The sequence below is a fragment of the Oncorhynchus kisutch genome, unplaced genomic scaffold (assembly GCF_002021735.2).
Source record: "Oncorhynchus kisutch isolate 150728-3 unplaced genomic scaffold, Okis_V2 scaffold1356, whole genome shotgun sequence".
Taxonomy (NCBI): Eukaryota; Metazoa; Chordata; class Actinopteri; order Salmoniformes; family Salmonidae; genus Oncorhynchus; species Oncorhynchus kisutch.
Window position 1 is genome coordinate 37,014 of NW_022263301.1, and position 22,493 is coordinate 59,506.

General features: G+C 45.5%; 2 protein-coding genes across 2 annotated transcripts in view; one reads left to right on the forward strand and one right to left on the reverse strand.

Moving 5' to 3' along the window:
• The window catches only part of LOC109881233 (MYCBP-associated protein), a 37,034-nt gene extending 24,864 nt beyond the window's left edge, over positions 1–12,170 (reverse strand). Inside the window, exons 1-5 of the mRNA XM_031818388.1 lie at positions 11,438–12,170; positions 9,632–9,756; positions 8,556–8,718; positions 4,493–4,599; positions 157–322 (exon numbers count right to left, since the gene is read on the reverse strand). Coding sequence (XP_031674248.1) covers positions 157–322; positions 4,493–4,599; positions 8,556–8,718; positions 9,632–9,756; positions 11,438–11,504 — 628 coding nt within the window. The 5' untranslated portion in view covers positions 11,505–12,170. The remainder of the gene's footprint in view (positions 1–156; positions 323–4,492; positions 4,600–8,555; positions 8,719–9,631; positions 9,757–11,437) is intronic.
• Positions 12,171–12,474: 304 nt separating this feature from the next.
• Positions 12,475–14,423, forward strand: LOC116366144 (GTP-binding protein Rhes-like). Its single transcript, XM_031818389.1, has 2 exons — positions 12,475–13,310; positions 13,695–14,423. Exons 1-2 carry the CDS (start codon positions 12,665–12,667, stop codon positions 14,231–14,233), a joined length of 1,185 nt encoding a protein of 394 aa, XP_031674249.1. The 5' UTR covers positions 12,475–12,664; the 3' UTR covers positions 14,234–14,423.
• The last annotated feature ends 8,070 nt before the right edge of the window (positions 14,424–22,493 follow it).

Here is a 22,493-nt window from a genome sequence, read left to right on the forward strand (position 1 = left end):
AAGAGAGAGAAGATAGAGAAGAGAGAGAAGATAGTAGAAGAGAGAGAAAAAGAGAGTAGAAAGGAAGAGAGAGAGAGAGAAAGAGGGAGAGAGGGAATGGTAGTTGATGGTAGTTGTAGTCCTTTATGTGGTAGTTGTAGTTCTGGTAGGACCTACTGGAGATAAGGTCCTGCTGGTGTCGTCTCTGGGTCATGTGTGTGTGCCAGTGCTGCAAGGCGTGGCTCTGGACGTCTCTCTGACCCCTGGGGACTGGAGGGGGTCTCTCTGCACCCCTCAACACCTGGGAGACGGCTCTTTGAGGGGCTGGCACCCTCCTCACCAGCTGGAAAGATAGAGACAATTTCCTGGGTAAAACGTTCCACTGCTAAAAGTGAAGGTTGTAAACTTGGCAGTAGAAAATCTTAACAGTATATATCTCAGCTTCCCTATCAAATCAAAAAATCTCAAATAGAAAACCGAAGAAAATGAACAACAATGACAAATGGTTTGATGAAGAATGCAAAAATCTAAGAAAGAAATTGAGAAACCTATCCAACCAAAAACATAGAGACCCGGAAAACCTGAGTCTTCGCCTTCACTATGGTGAATCACTAAAACAATACAGAAATACACTACGGAAAAAGAAGGAACAGCACGTCAGAAATCAGCTCAATGTAATTGAAGAATCTATAGACTCTAACCACTTCTGGGAAAATTGGAAAACACTAAACAAACACAAAGAATTAAAATGGAGATGTCTGGGTAAACCACTTCTCCAATCTGTTTGGCTCAATAACAAAGAATAAACAACATATACATGATCAAACACAGATCTTAGAATCAACTATTAAAGACCACCAGAACCCACTGGATTCTCCAATTACATGGAACAACATATACATGATCAAACACAGATCTTAGAATCAACTATTAAAGACCAGAACCCACTGGATTCTCCAATTCCATGGAACAACATATACATGATCAAACACAGATCTTAGAATCAACTATTAAAGACCAGAACCCACTGGATTCTCCAATCCATGGAACAACATATACATGATCAAACACAGATCTTAGAATCAACTATTAAAGACCAGAACCCACTGGATTCTCCAATTCCCTTGAATGAGCTACAGGACTAAATACAAACCCTCCAACCCAAAAGGCCTGTGGTGTTGATGGTATCCTCAATGAAATGATCAAATATACAGACAACAAATTCCAATTGGCTATACCAAAAGGCCTGTGGTGTTGATGGTATCCTTAAAACCAGTTATGCATTAGCGGCCGCTATTAAAAAAAAAAAAGTTCCCGTTATAAACAAGATATTTTGTCACGGAAAGATGCTCGACTATGTGCATATAATTGGCAGCTTTGGAAAGAAGACATATATATATAATATGACACTTGTAACGTCTTTATTGTTTTGAAACTTCTGTATGTGTAATGTTTACTGTTCATTTTGATTGTTTATTTCACTTTTGTACATTATCTACTTCACTTGCTTTAGCAATGTTAACATATGTTTCCCATGCCAATAAAGCCCCTGGAATTAAATTGAATTGAGAGAACAGAGAGACAGAGAGAGAGAGAGACAGAGAGAGCAAGACAGAGAGACAGACACAGAGACAGACAGAGAGTGAGTGAGAGAGATATCTCAGAGAGAGAGACAGAGAGAAAGCAATATATATTATCTACCTCACTTGCTTTGGCAATGTTAACACGTTTCCCATGCCAATAAAGCCCCTTGAATTGAATTGAGAGAGGGAGAGATGCAGGCAGGCAAGATTTCTAAAGAAATCAGCCAAGACCTCAGAAAAAAATGGTAGACCTCCACAAGTCTGGTTCATCCTTGTGAGCAATTTCCAAGCACCTGAAGGTTCCACGTTCATCTATACAAACAATAGTACGCAAGTATAAACATCATGGGACCACGCAGCCGTCATACCGCTCAGGAAGGAGACGCGTTCTGTCTCCTAGAGATGAATGTACTTTGGTGCAAAAAGTGCAAATCAATCCCAGAACAACAGCTAAGGACCAGATGCTGGAGGAAACAGGTACAAAAGTATCTATATCCACAGTAAAACGAGTCCTACATCGACATAACCTGAAAGGCCGCTCAGCAAGGAAGAAGCCACTTCTCCAAAACCGCCATAAAAAAGCCAGACTATGGTTTGCAACTGCACATGGGGACAAAGATCGTACTTTTTGGAGAAATGCCCTCTGGTCTGATGAAACAAAAATAGAACTGTTTGACCATAATGACCATCGTTATGTTTGGAGGAAAAAGGAGGAGACTTGCAAGCCAAAGAACACCATCCCAACCGTGAAGCACGGGGGTGGCAGCATCATGTTGTGGGGGTGCTTTGCTGCAGGAGGGACTGGTGCACTTCACAAAATAGATGGCATCATGAGGAAAGAAAATTATGTGGATATATTGAAGCAACATCTCAAGTCATCAGTCAGGAAGTTAAAGCTTGGTCGCAAATGGGTCTTCCAAATGGACAATGACCCCAAGCATACTTCCAAAGTTGTGGTAAAATGGCATTAAGGACAACAAAGTCAAGGTATTGGAGTGGCCATCACAAAGCCCTGACCTCAGTCCCATAGAACATTTGTGGGCAGAACTGAAAAAGCGTGTGCAAGCAAGGAGGCCTACAAACCTCACTCAGTTACACCAGCTCTGTCAGAAGGAACGGACCAGAATTCACCCAACTTATTGTGGGAAGCTGGTGGGAGGCTACCCGAAACATTTGACTAGAATTTCTAAGCAAACAGCTGGAGGCAGGGCTTTCTCCTATAGAGCTCCATTTTTATGGAACGGTCTGCCTACCCATGTCAGAGACGCAAACTCGGTCTCAACCTTTAAGTCTTTACTGAAGACTCATCTCTTCAGTGGGTCATATGATTGAGTGTAGTCTGGCCCAGGAGTGGGAAGGTGAACGGAAAGGCTCTGGAGCAACGAACCGCCCTTGCTGTCTCTGCCTGGCCGGTTCCCCTCTTTCCACTGGGATTCTCTGCCTCTAACCCTATTACAGGGGCTGAGTCACTGGCTTGCTGGGGCTCTCTCATGCCGTCCCTGGAGGGGGTGCGTCACCTGAGTGGGTTGATTCACTGTTGTGGTCATCCTGTCTGGGTTGGCGCCCCCCCCCCCCCCCTTGGGTTGTGCCGTGGCGGAGATCTTTGTGGGCTATACTCAGCCTTGTCTCAGGATGGTAAGTTGGTGGTTGAAGATATCCCTCTAGTGGTGTGGGGGCTGTGCTTTGGCAAAGTGGGTGGGGTTATATCCTTCCTGTTTGGCCCTGTCCGGGGGTGTCCTCGGATGGGGCCACAGTGTCTCCTGACCCCTCCTGTCTCAGCCTCCAGTATTTATGCTGCAGTAGTTTATGTGTCGGGGGGCTGGGGTCAGTTTGTTATATCTGGAGTACTTCTCCTGTCCTATTCGGTGTCCTGTGTGAATCTAAGTGTGCGTTCTCTAATTCTCTCCTTCTCTCTTTCTTTCTCTCTCTCGGAGGACCTGAGCCCTAGGACCATGCCCCAGGACTACCTGACATGATGACTCCTTGCTGTCCCCAGTCCACCTGGCCATGCTGCTGTTCCAGTTTCAACTGACCTGAGCCCTAGGACCATGCCCCAGGACTACCTGACATGATGACTCCTTGCTGTCCCCAGTCTACCTGGCCATGCTGCTGCTCCAGTTTCAACTTCCACCTGACTGTGCTGCTGCTCTAGTTTCAACTGTTCTGCCTTATTATTATTCGACCATGCTGGTCATTTATGAACATTGAACATCTTGACCATGTTCTGTTATAATCTCCACCCGGCACAGCCAGAAGAGGACTGGCCACCCCACATAGCCTGGTTCCTCTCTAGGTTTCTTCCTAGGTATTGGCCTTTCTAGGGAGTTTTTCCTAGCCACCGTGCTTCTCCACCTGCATTGCTTGCTGTTTGGGGTTTTAGGCTGGGTTTCTGTACAGCACTTTGAGATATCAGCTGATGTACGAAGGGCTATATAAATAAATTTGATTTGATTTGATTTGATTTGATTTGACCCAAGTGAAACAATTTAAAGACAATGCTACCAAATACTAATTGAGTGTATGTAAAACGTCTGACCCACTGGGAATATGATGAAAGAAATAAAATCTGAAATAAATCATTCTCTCTACTATTATTCTGACATTTCAAATTCTTAAAAATGTCAGGAATTGTGAAAAACAGAGATTAAATGTATTTGGCTAAGGTGTATGTAAACTTCAAACTTCAACTGTACATTCCTCCTACAGATAACCATTAACTGATGGTGTAGAAATCCGACTATGGTAACTCCATATCTCAATAGGATACCTGATAATTAACAATATTTTAAGTTTAGAGTCAGAACCCATCAGAGAGATAGATAGATAGAGAGATAGAGAAACATTGTCATTGTAACACTGATTGAAGAGCATTATAACCAAAACCATTATTTTTGTTAGAAGGTATTTTCAAACATGGTATCTTCTCTCACCTCAGTCTCTCCCCTGGCCTGCATCTCTGTCCTGAAGTCCTCCAGACTACCCAGAATGCTGTGGGGGAGGACCATCCCCTGGGCATCGAAGCGAGGTCCCCCCGGTCCTGACAAAACCACACTACAACATCACCTCTCCATTAACTAAACACTATTCAAATTCTAAATACTTGATTCATCCCACGGGGGCCATTATGTAGGCAGGAGAGTAGATATACAACATAGAAGAGCACCAGTGGAGGCTGCTGAGGGGAGGACGGCTCATAATAATGGCTGGAATGGAGTCAATGGAATGGCATCAACCACATCTTTTACATGTTTGATACCAGTCTAGTGACTCCCTTCCAGCCATTATTATGAGCCGTCCTCCCCTCAGCAGCCTCCACTGAAGAGCACACAACATAACAACGGACAGCACCAATAGTTCTATACAGTACGAGGATGAATGATAACAGTCTAGGTGACTAAAGAACTGTCAAAACAGATGAACTGTACATGAATATGAATATAAAGGTGAAGTGGATTTTAGACATTCGTTTCTGAGCCCCTTTCCTTGTTCGTCTTCACCAGTGGTTCCCAAACATTTCATAGTTCCGTACCCCTTCATTCAACCTCCAGCTGTACCCCCTCTAGCACCAGGGTCAGCGCACTCTCAAATGTTGTTTTTTGACATCATTGTAAAGCCTGCCACACACACACACTATACAATACATTTATTAAACATAAGAATTAGTGTTTGAGTTTTCATCACAACTCGGCTCGTGGGAAGTGACAAAGAGCTCTTATAGGACCAGGGCACAAATAATAATATAATAATAATCAATCATTTTGCTCTTAATTTAACCATCTTACATATAAAACCTTATTTGTTAATTGAAGATGGAGAATATCTCACCACAGGTTAATGAGAAGGATGTGAATATCTCACCACAGGTTAATGAGAAGGGTGTGAATAACTCACCACAGGTTAATGAGAAGGGTGTGAATATCTCACCACAGGTTAATGAGAAGGGTGTGAATAACTCACCACAGGTTAATGAGAAGGATGTGAATATCTCACCACAGGTTAATGAGAAGGGTGTGAATAACTCACCACAGGTTAATGAGAAGGGTGTGAATAACTCACCACAGATTAATGAGAAGGGTGTGAATAACTCACCACAGGTTAATGAGAAGGGTGTGAATAACTCACCACAGGTTAATGAGAAGGATGTGAATATCTCACCACAGGTTAATGAGAAGGGTGTGAATAACTCACCACAGGTTAATGAGAAGGATGTGAATATCTCACCACAGGTTAATGAGAAGGGTGTGAATATCTCACCACAGGTTAATGAGAAGGGTGTGAATATCTCACCACAGGTTAATGAGAAGGGTGCGAATATCTCACCACAGGTTAATGAGAAGGATGTGAATATCTCACCACAGGTTAATGAGAAGGATGTGAATATCTCACCACAGGTTAATGAGAAGGATGTGAATATCTCACCACAGGTTAATGAGAAGGATGTGAATATCTCACCACAGGTTAATGAGAAGGATGTGAATATCTCACCACAGGTTAATGAGAAGGATGTGAATATCTCACCACAGGTTAATGAGAAGGATGTGAATATCTCACCACAGGTTAATGAGAAGGATGTGAATAACTCACCACAGGTTAATGAGAAGGGTGTGAATATCTCACCACAGGTTAATGAGAAGGATGTGAATATCTCACCACAGGTTAATGAGAAGGGTGTGAATATCTCACCACAGGTTAATGAGAAGGATGTGAATATCTCACCACAGGTTAATGAGAAGGATGTGAATATCTCACCACAGGTTAATGAGAAGGATGTGAATATCTCACCACAGGTTAATGAGAAGGATGTGAATATCTCACCACAGGTTAATGAGAAGGATGTGAATATCTCACCACAGGTTAATGAGAAGGATGTGAATATCTCACCACAGGTTAATGAGAAGGATGTGAATATCTCACCACAGGTTAATGAGAAGGATGTGAATAACTCACCACAGGTTAATGAGAAGGATGTGAATATCTCACCACAGGTTAATGAGAAGGATGTGAATAACTCACCACAGGTTAATGAGAAGGGTGTGAATAACTCACCACAGGTTAATGAGAAGGATGTGAATAACTCACCACAGGTTAATGAGAAGGGTGTGAATAACTCACCACAGGTTAATGAGAAGGGTGTGAATAACTCACCACAGGTTAATGAGAAGGATGTGAATATCTCACCACAGGTTAATGAGAAGGATGTGAATATCTCACCACAGGTTAATGAGAAGGGTGTGAATATCTCACCACAGGTTAATGAGAAGGGTGTGAATAACTCACCACAGGTTAATGAGAAGGGTGTGCTTGGAAGGATGCACAGAACTCTGCGATGTTGGGTTGTATTGGAAAGTCTTAAATCTTAGTCTAAAATCATTTTCCACCCCCAGTCTATTCCTGTATTTAGTTTTCATGCTAGTGAGGGCTGAGAATCCACTCTCACATAGGTACGTGGTTGCAAAGGGCATCAGTGTCTTAACAGTACAATTTTCCAAGGCAGGATACTCTGAGCGCTGCCCTATCCAGAAATCTGGCAGTGGCTTCTGATTCAATTCACTTTTCACAGAACCGCTTGTTGCAATTTCGATGAGGCTCTTTTGTTCAGATATCGGTAAGTATAGTTTTACCATGCTGGTAATTTATGAACATTTGAACATCTTGGCCATGTTCTGTTATAATCTCCACCCGGCACAGGCAGAAGAGGACTGGCCACCCCTCAAAGCCTGGTTCCTCTCTAGGTTTCTTCCTAGGTTTTGGCCTTTCTAGGGAGTTTTTCCTAGCCACCGTGCTTCTACACCTGCATTGCTTGCTGTTTGAGGTTTTAGGCTGGGTTTCTGTACAGCACTTTGAGATATCAGCTGATGTACGAAGGGCTATATAAATAAATTATATTGATTGATTGACTGGATGCAGGGCATGAAAGGGATAATGAATCCAGTTGTTTGTGTCGTCCGTTTCGGGAAAGTACGTGCGTAATTGCGCACCCAACTCACTCAGGTGCTTCGTTGTATTACATTTGGCACACACAAAAATCACACAATGATGGAAAGTCCTGTGTGTTGTCCTTGTTAATGCAGACAGAGAAGAGCTCCAACTTCTTAATCATAGCCTCAATTTTGTCCCGCACATTGAACATAGTTGCGGAGAGTCCCTGTAATCCTAATCATTCAGGTGAGAAAAAACATCACCCAGACAGGCCAGTCGTGTGAGAAACTCATCATCATGCAAAGTGGTCAGACAAGTGAAAAACATCACCCAAACAGGCCAGTCGTGTGAGAAACTCATCATCATGCAAGAGATCAGACAAGTGAAAATTATGGTCAGTAATGAAGACTTTAAGCTCGTCTCTCAATTCAAAAATAAGTGTCAATACTTTGCCCCTTGATAACCAGCGCACCTCTGTATGTTGTAAAAGCGTTACATGGTCGCTGCCCATACTATTGCATAATGCAGAAAATACGCAAGAGTTCAGGGGCCTTGCTTTAACAAAGTTAACCATTTTCACTGTAGTGTCCAAAACGTTGTCAGGCATTCCCTTGGCAGCAAGAGCCTCTTGTTGGATGCTGCAGTGTACCCAAGTGGCATCGGGAGCAACCACTCCACTTCTTGTCATAGCTTTTGTACCATCAGTACAGATACCAACATGAGCAGCAGCTACGTGACCTGTTTGTCTACACCGCTGGTCACAGACACCTGGTCCTGTTTGTCTACACGGCTGGTCACAGACACCTGGTCCTGTTTGTCTACACCGCTGGTCACAGACACCTGGTCCTGTTTGTCTACACCGCTGGTCACAGACACCTGGTCCTGAATGGCTATAGTGTGTTGCAGGCTTTTGCACCAGGCCAGCTCTAAAACACACCTGATATAACTAATCACGGGCTTGAGAATCCCACACACCCCGGTAGCTCTCTAGGACCAGGAATGGTGACCACAACCGTGATACACCCCACCTGTACTTCACACTTCTGGCCAGAAGGGGCAGTGTAGCCAGCTCACCTGTGTAGTCCAGTGGCTGTGTGGTGGTGTCCTGGGCCAGGGGGCGGGCCACCGCTACCCTCACCCCCTTTCCGATGTCATCAGGTGGGCGGGTCTTACGCACCAGCACGCGGGTCACAGCTGCAGGTTTCTGGGGTTCTTTAGGGGGCTGGGGCACCCGCAACTATGGACGTACACACAAACACACACACACACAAAAGGATGACAGGTAGCCTAGCAGATAGAGGGTTGGGACTGTCACTATAAAGTCTCTACTTCGAAACCCCGAGCCGGAAAAAAAAACCTGCCCAGCTAATCTCCACCATGAACTGCTCCCCCGGCACCTCTCTGATTCAGAGGGTTAAATGAGGAAAACACATTTTGGTTGAATGCATTCAGTTGTGCAACTGACTACGCATCCCCTTACTATTAGGTATGCATACACACACCTTACGTACACACACCCACACACACATACACACACCTTACGTACACACACACCCACACACACATACACACACCTTACGTACACACACACCCACACACACATACACACACCTTACGTACACACACACCCACACACACATACACACACCTTACGTACACACACCCACACACACACACACACACCCACAAACACATACACACACCTTACGTACACACACACCCACACACACATACACACACCTTACGTACACACACACCCACACACCTTACGTACACACACACCCACACACACATACACACACCTTACGTACACACACACCCACACACACATACACACACCTTACGTACACACACACACACACACACCTTACGTACACACACACACACACACCTTACGTACACACAAACATACACACACCTTACGTACACACACACACACACACCTTACGTACACACAAACATACACACACCTTACGTACACACAAACATACACACACCTTACGTACACACCTACCTGGTTAAATAAAGGTGAAATTTAAAATTTAAAAACACCCACCCACCCACACACACAAACATACACACACACATTATGTACACACACATACACACATGCGCACGCACAAACATTATGTACACATGCACACACACACCTTCTCCAGGTCTTCAGGTCTGATGGCCAGGGCCTGGATGTCCTCTCCTTTAAGAGTGGGGCTCTGAGGCTGCTCTTCACTCAGACACGAGGAGAAATCCTCTGACACTTTCAGACGTTTCTTCTCTGGAGACGAGAGGACAGGATGAGGACAGGAGAGAACCAACTGTTTCATTCCAAGCATATGGGGCCAACATGGCACCTGTTCAATTTCTGAATAATAAACCCAGCTTCCCCATTTCTGAGTGTATTTGTTTTGGCTTTGCACTCACATGGGGAAAACCAAGTTTCCTGGGATGACACACACAGCCAACTACTGAACCAACAGCATCTGACTTTACAAACACCTACTCATAGATCAGGCTACATCTGAACTACTGAACCAACAGCATCTGACTTTACAAACACTAACCCATAGACCAGGCTACATCTGAACTACTGAACCAACAGCATCTGACTTTACAAACACCTACTCATAGACCAGGCTACATCTGAACTACTGAACCAACAGCATCTGACTTTACAAACACTAACCCATAGACCAGGCTACATCTGAACTACTGAACCAACAGCATCTGTCTTTACAAACACTAACCCATAGACCAGGCTACATCTGAACTACTGAACCAACAGCATCTGACTTTACAAACACCTACCCATAGACCCAGGCTACATCTGAAATGTAGACCGTGATTTGCTGCTAGCAAAGCTATTGTTACATCACCTACTGACCTCCTGACCTTGAGAGAAAGAGTGGAGCAGAATATTCATACACACACACACTCACACACACACACAAACATAGTTATGCAATTCTGTTCATCTTCAGCGCTCCAACTGCAACAGAGTCTGTCCCTGGTTACCATGACCGCCACACAACACACCGCTCATCTCCTGAGTCAGTCCTTGGTTACCATGACCACCACACAACCCACCGCTCATCTTTTGAGTCGGTCGTTGGTTACCATGACCACCACACAACCCACCGCTCATCTTTTGAGTCAGTCCTTGGTTACCATGACCACCACACAACCCACCGCTCATCTTTTGAATCGGTCGTTGGTTACCATGACCACCACACAACCCACTGCTCATCTTTTGAGTCGGTCGTTGGTTACCATGACCACCACACAATTTTGCTTCTCTACCTTTTGCTTTTCTATCCTTTTCTACCCCCCTCTCCCCCCCACCTGTTCTGAGGCTCAGTACATTCTGTGTGGTTTTCAGGGGAGGGTAGCACCTTGCGGAGAGTGAGGGAAGGCCACAGAAGGGATAAAAGAAAAAACTGCAGGAGTCTCATCCTTCATAGTGGGTGTCCTTGGCACACAATGGAAGGCAACGGGGACACTGAGGCTCCACATGCACTCGCTTTTGTGACTGTATCCTCATTATGTACACACACACACACCAGCGTTCACACACAGATAAACACACACAGATAAACACACACACATAACGACAGAGCCCCACGTAAACAAATACACACCTATGCCTCGAGAATGTCTCTTTTACAGAGTAAAGACAGGACATTAGTGGTGGTCTTGTTCCTATCTCTCTTCTTTCTCCCTCTCTTTTATTTTAATTTTATTTCACACTTATTTTACCAGGTAAGTTGACTGAGAACAAATTCTCGTTCATGACTATCTACCCGGCCTGCTACATTCTTCTCACCCCTCCTCCCCACACACACGTATGGACTAACGTTAACAAACAGAGAGAGTTCAGGAGGATAATGTTAAGTGTGTGTGTGTTTAGTTAGCTAGCTAATAGTATAACAGCTATGTTAGCTAGCTATATTCTTACATACCTGGCGGTGTCCGAGGTCTCGCCTCCTTTTTGGGAGTTTTGCCAGTGGATTTGCCTAGACTTGCCATGTCAATGCTTAGGCTAGCTAAGGTAACGTTAGTTAGTTGTAGCCTAGCTAGTTAGTCAACTCGGCAGCTGAGCAAGTTGTTTTAGCTAAAGTAAATTGGTGTCACGCGGGGAGACAAGAAAGTTACAATTGTCCCTAAACAATGACATTTATACAATGTAAACAAAAGCAACTTCTTCGTCGAGTAAACTTTTGATAGCTAGCATCTAGCCTTTCGTGTCTCTTTCTCCCCGCTGCCTCACGGTACCCATGGCAACGGACGCTTGGCTGTTGTTAAAGGGATGCTCACTTTCTGTCGGACAACAATTAAATCCAACAGCGCCGAATGAGAATTTCCCTCGAAGAAAATTAATCAAGCCAAATTCTAGGCGGTAGGCAGCACAAAGTAACACATACTATTTGTATAAAATTGCAACTATGGCACTTTGGTGATCCTCGTGTATATATATATATATGTTGACGATGCTCTCATGTTTTGTTCCTCAATACATTAGGCCTTTATTTGTTGGAGTATTTAATCACCAAATGTAATGAAAAGGAAAGGAAAGAAAATGTCATTGATCTCGCCAATAGTGAATAGGCTTGTAAGGCTTATTTCAGCTCATACAAAAAGGCTAAAGGCCAGATGTGTCACCGTGTGCCAGCAGTTGGTAAACAAATACATACGGCTTCCTTGAATGTTGATATTGAATTCAAAACACCAGATCATCACAATCTCCCATAGCCTCAATTTATCCAACCAGCACAGCGTGCGCAAAACCCCCAGAGTGCCTGTCTTGGCGGTGCACATTGCAGTAGAACTGGCCGCTTCCATTGTTCCATAATCGTCGAACACTCGGTGTCCTCCGGGAGAACATAACAATCTCTCCGCTTCTGTCAATCAGCAGTTCTGGCAACTAGCTGTTGGGAGAGACGAGCAGATGACCCATGCCGTGTGACGCGGACGAGCCAGGCGCGTGCATGGGTATAAAAACAACACCAAAAGACATCTGTTTCTGTACCACCCAGACTAGATTTGCGCAAACACACAGGTGTCACGAGGACCACATGTAGTGTATAAACCTCAACGGTTGGAATATTACAGGATCCACCCAGGCATCCACACTGCCCTACAGGCTAGTATAGGCTACATTTCACATGCCACTTAAGTGAGACAACATTATGGAGGTAAAAGGTAACCCATCCACTTGCTCACCGACCACCACAACCAACATGCCCGTCGCCCATCAGCAGGCTGAACCTTTTCAGTTCCCCGGGACCAGAGCCCTGAGCCCCGGCTCCTCCACGGTCCTGCTGGCATACAAAAACGTAACCCAGCACCTGAACTCACCGGGGCTCAAAGCCAGCATGGGTTTCCTTAAAATGGTGACGTCTCAGTGGAAGCACCAGGAAAAGAAGGGGAGGGTGGTGCGGTCCCAAAGCACAGCTAGCTGGCTTCCACCTCCCTCCGATGGCCACTCTTGCAAGAGGTCGCCACTGGACCAGCTATCTGCTCTGGTTCTCCAGGGGCAGATTCGGTTAGGCGAGGACAACCAAAGGCTCGCCCAGGACTCTCCGCAGGACCCGCTGAGCTCCACCAAGCCGCAGAACTGCAGGCGCATCGTGGTTCTGGGTGCGCCCCGGGTGGGCAAGACTTCAATCTTGCGACGGTACCTCTGGGACGGCTTCGTGGAGGAGTACCAGCCCACCTCCGAGGATTTCCTCCGGAAAATGTTCCACATCCGCGGGGAGACGTATCAGATCGACGTACTTGACGCCTCCGGAGAGAGGAGCTTCCCGGCGAAACGCAGGCTCTCCATACTAACCGGTGCGTAACGGGAATGTACGCAATAACGGGAGTCCTTATCATGGTCTCTATGTTGGAGCGTGCTGGAGGTGCCTCAACAGTTGTTGTTATCGCAGTGTTAAAGATGTAAATGCTTACAAATGAATAAGTCTCTCTCTCCACGTAGATGTGGTGTGCGTAAAAGTAGACATGCTTGCTTTATAAACGATGAGAGAGAATATAAATATGTGTATATGGACGTATAAATTATGATAGAATAGCATATAGAATAGAATAAAACATAATATAATATAGACTTTATCCCAGAAGGAACTTCAGTTCAAATTGCTAATGAGAATATGACAATGTAGGCTATAATGAAAATATAGGCTATAATATTTCGGTCTCCTCCTGTGTTTTGTATAGGTGACATATTCCTTCTGGTCTTCACCCTGGACGACCGGAGCTCGTTCGAGGAGGTGTGTGCCCTGCGCACTGAGATCCTCGCGGCCAAAACCAAGCTCCTCAAGCCCACCAGGCCGGGCCAGAGCGCACGGGTCCCCACGGTAGTCTGCGCTAACAAGGTGGACTTGTCCCCAGTGGAGAGAGTACTTTCCCGGGCAGAGGTGCTCCGAGCCCTCGGTGAGGACTGCGCCTACTTCGAGACCTCCGCCAAAGACCGCACTAATCTGGAGGAGGTATTCGAGGCCCTGGCTAAACGGGGCGGGTTGCCAACGGAAACTAGTCCGTCGCAGCACCGCAAAGTTTCGATTCGGTCGTACCAGGCGCTGAAAGAGTGCAGAGCGGCCGGGAGAGGGAGCCAGGCCACCGATTGTAAGGCTCCGTGTGGGGCGCTGTATCCGCTCGCTCGTCGGCCGAGTTTCAGCACTGATCTCCGTCAAGTCCTCGGTCCCGACTCCGCACGGAAGCCGGGCAAGCCGCTGGAGAAGTGTCAGATCCAGTGAAGGAGCCAAAGACAGACTGGACTGGTTTATAAGGGTGTGTGGAGCGAGGAAAAACAATCATGTTTGATTTCCACAAATGCATTCTGCTAAATGTAGATATGACTGTGATATGACAGAATTTGTGCAATTGTGGGTCTCAATCTAATGTGAAATATATATTTTTGAAATGAATAAAAAAATCTTTTTTGATCATGTATTATAGTGTGCGTCTCCTTTAGGGGCGGAAGAGGAGAGAGTGGGAGTAAGAGGACATTGAGTCAGGGACTTGACTTTATTGCATAACACATTTCATGAGTCCTACAGACAGAAATAGAGAGCGAGAGAAAGAGAGAGAGAGTGAATAGTGGAGAAAGAGAGTGAATGTGTGTGTGTGTGTGCGCTTGTGTGTGCATCAGACAGAAAGGCAGAGCAGTATTGACTGCAGCAGAGTCGTGATCAACAAGAGGGTTGTACTGTACTACCTAGCACAACACAACTCACTGTCTGCAGTAGACTGGGCCGTTTCTGGTTGCTAAATCCTCTTACATCTGTAACTCCATACTATAGAGCCCTGTTCTATATATTCAGCATGATGATGATGAGGATGATGATAATGAGGATGATGATGGTGGTGATGATGATGATGATGATGATGATGATGATGATGAAGGTGACGATTACGTTGTTGTTTATGATGATGAATAGGCGTAATGACACTGACAAAAGAGTCGTAGGATATTTTTTCAACCGCAATCAGTGCACCATTGTTCCATGAATGAGGGTGCGTGTGTGTGTCCTTTGTGAGAGTGTGTGTCTACTTGCAGGGCCGGTGAAAGCCTTTCAACACAACAGAGGCTGCTGGGAGTTTCTGAGTTTCCATAAAACAACAGCTACTTGTTTTTCTGCTGGTAGATTTCCACTCGTATAATATATCTCATATATGTGTGTGTGTGTGTGCGTGTGTGTGTGCGTGTGTGCGTGTGTGTGTGTGTGTGTGTGTGAGAATAGGTGTGTGTGTGTGTCCAAACTAGGTGTTATTATGGCTATTGTGTAGTGTAAATGGGATTCTTTATCCCCTAGTAAAAACATCATAACCTGTATGAATGAGTCTTCTGGCTGTTTCACATGCTTAAAGGGGCAACCTGTGATTTGAAAAACGGATGGGTCTGGAGCAGTGTAACCACTTTGCAAAGCTATGGATGGCAGGATTTACCATCCATGAGATAGTTATAACCATAGAATTAGGAATTATAATTCATGAGGATCTACAACCGGGAAGGCAAAGTTTTCCCATTTTGAACCATTTCATGTGTCTGACGGTAAAACTCCGCCTACCCGAAAGGCCCAGAGAGCAAATCAAGTGCACCCATAGGTCTATCGCTGGCCAATCAGATATCTCAGATCACGTGTCTGAACAGCTTTCTCGAGCCGTAGACTGTAAAAAAAAAGAACATTGAATAAACAGCAAAGCGGGTACCGTGAAATAGCAAAACTTTTAAAACCATCACTAGAGAGAGACCCAAGAAATAGAGCAAATAGTTGCTGTTTTTATGAGTAAATTAATGTTTAAGTTGTTATTCAGCACTGTCACTTTGTTCCACACTTTTCTAAGAGATAAAATATGCCTTCTCCGGTCCGTTAATGAATGACAATAGCAAAGTACTCTGATAATTGAATGACAATAGCAAAGTACTCTGATAATTGAATGACAATAGCAAAGTACTCTGATAATTGAATGACAATAGAAAAGTACTCTGATAATTGAATGACAATAGCAAAGTACTCTGATAATTGAATGACAATAGCAAAGTACTCTGATAATTGAATGACAATAGCAAAGTACTCTGATAATTGAATGACAATAGCAAAGTACTCTGATAATTGAATGACAATAGAAAAGTACTCTGATAATCTCGCGTTATTAGTGGTTAGATACTGTTTTTAATGATAATCTCGCGTTATTAGTGGTTAGATACTGTTTTTAATGATAATCTCGCGTTATTAGTGGTTAGATACTGTTTTTAATGATAATCTCGAGTTATTAGTGGTTAGATACTGTTTTTAATGATAATCTCGCGTTATTAGTGGCCTGAGTCTTTTTTAATATGGAGGAATATTTCACTTGCTCCGGTCATAGGAGTAACAACACGAATTGGCGTGTGAAATAATGCAGTGTGACTTGAATTATGACATCAACTGGAAGAATTATCTCCCCTTTTCTCAGTGGAGGGAGGGAGAGCGGGAGGGACCGACGCTGCTCTCACTCCCCCAACGCTTTGAACACACCGACTGTGTCATTGCATTTTGGCACACCAGAAGTATATTAATTTCCTATGGAACGCTGCGTTTGCCGTGCAGCATTGCGTTGCAGAGGCAGTGGATTTATCGAACATATGCGTCAAACTGTATGCGTCAAACAGGTTGAGAGAAATGGTAGCAGAAGGTGAATGTTGCACACATATCTAGATGATGCTGCATACTATTTTCCGCCTTAATACAGTTGGTGTGTTTGAAGCGTTATGTCTCATGTCCACCAAATGCGTCGAACACTTTGTGTTCCAGCGGAAGTCATTCATTGTCAATGGAGCAGTCCGCAACACTAAGGGGTGCTGCAGTAGGCTGCGGTGCGTTCTATGTACCACATGCGTTCAATATTTTAAGCTTGTGTGTTGCTTTACCATGTAGTGGTACAAACAGAAGTACACACACACACACACACACACACACACACACACACACACACACACACACACACACACACACACACACACACACACACACACACACACACACACACACACACACACACACACACACACACACACACACACACACAGCAACTAGATAGAGTTTAGCTAGTTGAAAAGCGAAGCACCTGTGCGTCAAGTACGGAAAATGAGGGCTAGGCATCTGGCAAAACGAAACCTATATGCATCTGGAGGACATTGGGCATGATCACCGTCGATCACCTCGACAACCTCTTTATGTTTTGGTACACCAGAAGTACATCCATTTCCAATGGAGCGCTGCATTTGCCTTGCAGCATTGCGAGGCAGTTGCTGTGCATTCTGTGTGGTGCAAAAGTCGTTTTTGTGTCGAAGTAACAAATGTTTATTACTAGAACGGGGGGCAGGCAGAGGTCAGTAATCCAGGTCAGAGTCCAAAAGGTACAGAACGGCAGGCAGGCTCAGGGTCAGGGCAGGAAGAGGTCAGTAATCCAGGTCAGAGTCCAAAAGGTATAGCATGGCAGGCAGGGTCAGGGCAGGCAGAGGTCAGTAATCCAGGTCAGAGTCCAAAAGGTACAGAACTGCAGGCAGGCTCAGGGTCAGGGAAGGAAGAGGTCAGTAATCCAGGTCAGAGTCCAAAATGTACAGAACTGCAGGCAGGGTCAGGGCAGGAAGAGGTCAGTAATCCAGGTCAGAGTCCAAAAGGTACAGAACTGCAGGCAGGCTCAGGGTCAGTGCAGGAAGAGGTCAGTAATCCAGGTCAGAGTCCAAAAGGTACAGAACTGCAGGCAGGCTCAGGGTCAGGGCAGGCAAAGGTCAGTAATCCAGGTCAGAGTCCAAAAGGTACAGAACTGCAGGCAGGCTCAGGGTCAGCGCAGGAAGAGGTCAGTAAACCAGGTCAGAGTCCAAAAGGTACAGAACGGCAGGCTCAGGGTCAGGGCAGGCAGAGGTCAGAGTCCAAAAGGTACAGAACTGCAGGCAGGCTCAGGGTCAGCGCAGGAAGAGGTCAGTAATCCAGGTCAGAATCCAAAAGGTACAGAATGGCAGGCAGGCTCAGGGTCAGGGCAGGAAGAGGTCAGTAATCCAGGTCAGAGTCCAAAAGGTACAGAACGGCAGGCAGGCTCAGGGTCAGGGCAGGAAGAGGTCAGTAATCCAGGTCAGAGTCCAAAAGGTACAGAATGGCAGGCAGGGTCAGGGCAGGCAGAGGTCAGTAATCCAGGTCAGAGTCCAAAAGGTACAGAACTGCAGGCAGGCTCAGGGTCAGGGAAGGAAGAGGTCAGTAATCCAGGTCAGAGTCCAAAATGTACAGAACTGCAGGCAGGCTCAGGGTCAGGGCAGGAAGAGGTCAGTAATCCAGGTCAGAGTCCAAAAGGTACAGAACTGCAGGCAGGCTCAGGGTCAGCGCAGGAAGAGGTCAGTAATCCAGGTCAGAGTCCAAAAGGTACAGAACTGCAGGCAGGCTCAGGGTCAGGGCAGGAAGAGGTCAGTAATCCAGGTCAGAGTCCAAAAGGTACAGAACTGCAGGCAGGCTCAGGGTCAGCGCAGGAAGAGGTCAGTAATCCAGGTCAGAGTCCAAAAGGTACAGAACGGCAGGCTCAGGGTCAGGGCAGGCAGAGGTCAGAGTCCAAAAGGCACAGAACTGCAGGCAGGCTCAGGGTCAGCGCAGGAAGAGGTCAGTAATCCAGGTCAGAATCCAAAAGGTACAGAATGGCAGGCAGGCTCAGGGTCAGGGCAGGCAGAGATCAGTAATCCAGGCCAGAGTCCAAAAGGTACAGAACTGCAGGCAGGCTCAGGGTCAGGGCAGGAAGAGGTCAGTAATCCAGGTCAGAGTCCAAAAGGTACAGAACGGCAGGCAGGCTCAGGGTCAGCGCAGGAAGAGGTCAGTAATCCAGGTCAGAGTCCAAAAGGTACAGAACGGCAGGCAGGCTCAGGGTCAGGGCAGGCAGAGGTCAGTAATCCAGGTCAGAGTCCAAAAGGTACAGAACTGCAGGCAGGCTCAGGGTCAGCGCAGAAAGAGGTCAGTAATCCAGGTCAGAGTCCAAAAGGTACAGAACTGCAGGCAGGCTCAGGGTCAGTGCAGGAAGAGGTCAGTAATCCAGGTCAGACTCCAAAAGGTACAGAACTGCAGGCAGGCTCAGGGTCAGCGCAGGAAGAGGTCAGTAATCCAGGTCAGAGTCCAAAAGGTACAGAACTGCAGGCAGGCTCAGGGTCAGCGCAGGAAGAGGTCAGTAATCCAGGTCAGAGTCCAAAAGGTACAGAACGCAGGCTCAGGGTCAGGGCAGGCAGAGGTCAGAGTCCAAAAGGTACAGAACTGCAGGCAGGCTCAGGGTCAGCGCAGGAAGAGGTCAGTAATCCAGGTCAGAATCCAAAAGGTACAGAATGGCAGGCAGGCTCAGGGTCAGGGCAGGAAGAGGTCAGTAAATCCAGGTCAGAGTCCAAAAGGTACAGAACGGCAGGCAGGCTCAGGGTCAGGGCAGGAAGAGGTCAGTAATCCAGGTCAGAGTCCAAAAGGTACAGAACGGCAGGCAGGGTCAGGGTCAGGGCATGAAGAGGTCAGTAATCCAGGTCAGAGTCCAAAAGGTACAGAACTGCAGGCAGGCTCAGGGTCAGGGCAGGCAGAGGTCAGTAATCCAGGTCAGATTCCAGAAGGTACAGAACTGCAGGCAGGCTCATTGTCAGGGCAGGCAGAGGTCAGTAATCCAGGTCAGAGTCCAAAAGGTACAGAACGGCAGGCAGGCTCAGGGTCAGCGCAGGAAGAGGTCAATAATCCAGGGTGGTGTGACAAGGGACGGAACGGCAGGCAGTCTCAAGGTCAGGGCAGGAAAAGGTCAATAATCCAGGGTGGTGTGACAAGGTACAGAACGGCAGGCAGGGTCAGGGCAGCCAGAATGGTCAAAACCAGGAAAACTAGAAAACAGAAACTAGAAACAGACAGGAGCAAGGGGAAAACCACTGGTAGGCTTGACGAACAAAACTAACTGGCAGCAGACAAACAGAGAACACAGGTATAAATACACAGGGGATACTGGGGAAGATGGGCGACACCTGGAGGGGGGTGGAGACAAGCACAAAGACAGGTGAAACAGATCAGGGTGTGACCTGAGTAAGTTTACCAACAAGAAGGACCGCTGCTCCACCTTCCTGTTCAAGTGAGCACAGCACAACAACAGTTAGTCCAAAAATATGTCTTGTATACTGCTGCATAAATGATGTAATATGCCAGGGAGATATGTATACTGTAGCTAAGAAAGTAATACTAAGTGTAGTTTGTGTAGTAAGCTGTTAGTAGCCCATGTGTCTCACCCTAATCATTTGGTCCCTTTCCCCCTCAGAACTTAGCCTACTGTTCTGACTTGGTGGTGCACATGTAGCCTATAGCCTGTTTTAGAGAAATGTCATCATTGAAAATTGTAAAAGCTTTCATTGTCTGCTTATATGCCCCCGGTATTTATCCTACGGTTCTGACTTGGTGTACAGGGAGAATACTGTAAGCACAGCCCATGTGCTTAATCATGTCGCTGTACATTTCAATAGTACTGCACAAATAGTTATATTGACTACGTCCGTCCTAGCTCGCTCATTAATGTCTTGTTATGGCTGGCCTCTTATCTGCTCATCGTTCCCTGATGCCATAGGTTGTACATCTCAATTGTTGTATTGCTTACATAGGTCTATCTCATTAGTATCTTATTCATCCTTTTAGGCAAGGTTAGAATGATTTCATTGTTTTGCTTACTTTGTGTATTAGAATTAGCTCATGTGCTTTTCTCCACGAGGAGGGGATACTATATACTGTTGTTGGTTCTGGAACCATGAGGAGGGGATACTATATACTGTTGTTGGTTCTGGAACCATGAGGAGGGGATACTATATACTGTTGTTGGTTCTGGAACCATGAGGAGGGGATACTATATAATGTTGTTGGGTCTGGAACCATGAGGAGGGTCTGGAACCATGAGGAGGGGATACTATATAATGTTGTTGGGTCTGGAACCATGAGGAGGGGATACTATATAATGTTGTTGGGTCTGGAACCATGAGGAGGGTCTGGAACCATGAGGAGGGGATACTATATAATGTTGTTGGGTCTGGAACCATGAGGAGGGGATACTATATAATGTTGTTGGGTCTGGAACCATGAGGAGGGGATACTATATAATGATGTTGGGTCTGGAACCATGAGGAGGGGATACTATATAATGATGTTGGGTCTGGAACCATGAGGAGGGGATACTATATAATGTTGTTGGGTCTGGAACCATGAGGAGGGGATACTATATAATGTTGTTGGGTCTGGAACCATGAGGAGGGGATACTATATAATGTTGTTGGGTCTGGAACCATGTTTGCCAGTGACAGTCTCTTCCCATTGAAATATACAGTATTCTTTTCAGCAAAAAGTTCACTAATTGAACCATGTAATTCCTGTTGATTTTCCGAGAGGTTGTTTTTGTTTACGCAATGTCTTGTCTGTACGTCACTATATTGTCTATATAAGTGGTTTTGTATTTTTCTTCCTTTTTCAACCACATAGGTCTAATACAATCCAAAAATGGTAGGCCTCTCTCTCTGTCTTTATGGTGACTTAAAGAAGAGTAAAGTTAAGGCCACAAAATCTTGCTGAATTTATCTGAACTAACATCTGTCTGAATTTCTGTCGGTGTCCATTTTGAAAGTGCTGAACAAATAGGCCTACCTCGTCGCAGCTCGTTTGCTTGCACTTGCTTATACTTAGAGCTAAGTGACAGTGATATAAAACAAACATTTATAAATTCACTGAACATAAATGTAACGGCCTAGTTGTCACGCCCTGACCTTAGTATTCTTTGTTTTCTTTCTTTATTTTGGTTAGGTCAGGGTGTGACATGGGTGATATGTGTGTTTTTGTCTCATCTAGGGTTTTTGTACTGTCTAGGGGGTTTTTGTAGATTCATGGGGTTGTTTTCATCTAGGTGTTTATGTTGGTCTATGGTTGCCTAGATTGGTTCTCAATTAGAGGCAGGTGTTTATCGTTGTCTCTGAAATGGGAACCATATTTAGGCAGCCATCTTCTTTGGGTATTTCGTGGGTTATTGTTGATTGTCTGTAGTTGCCTGTGTCTGTACTCGTTATCATAGCGGCACTTTTGTTTAAGTGTTCTTTGTGTTCTTCCTGAAATAAAGAAGAATGTATTCTACCCACGCTGCACTTTGGTCCCCTTCATACGACGATCGTGACACTAATGTTTGTGTACGGTTCAAAAGTCACAACTCATGTTGGCGTCCGCTATTATTGAAAGACAATGCGGTTCTTTATCGACTTACACAAATCCACAAGGAGTCAGTAGAAACCACATTTGTTTAAGCAAGTCAGCCATATCAGCTGTGTTTATTTTACAAGGCAGTAAATGAAGCTGAATTATTTCGCCAGACGAGGCTCCGATGACAGACAGGTGGAGGATTCACTCCATGTTACTGAAAGGAGAATATCCGCTGTTGGGACAGCTTTATGTAGTCTGTTGGGACAGTCTGTTGGGACAGCTTTATGTAGTCTGTTGGGACGTCTGTGGGACAGCT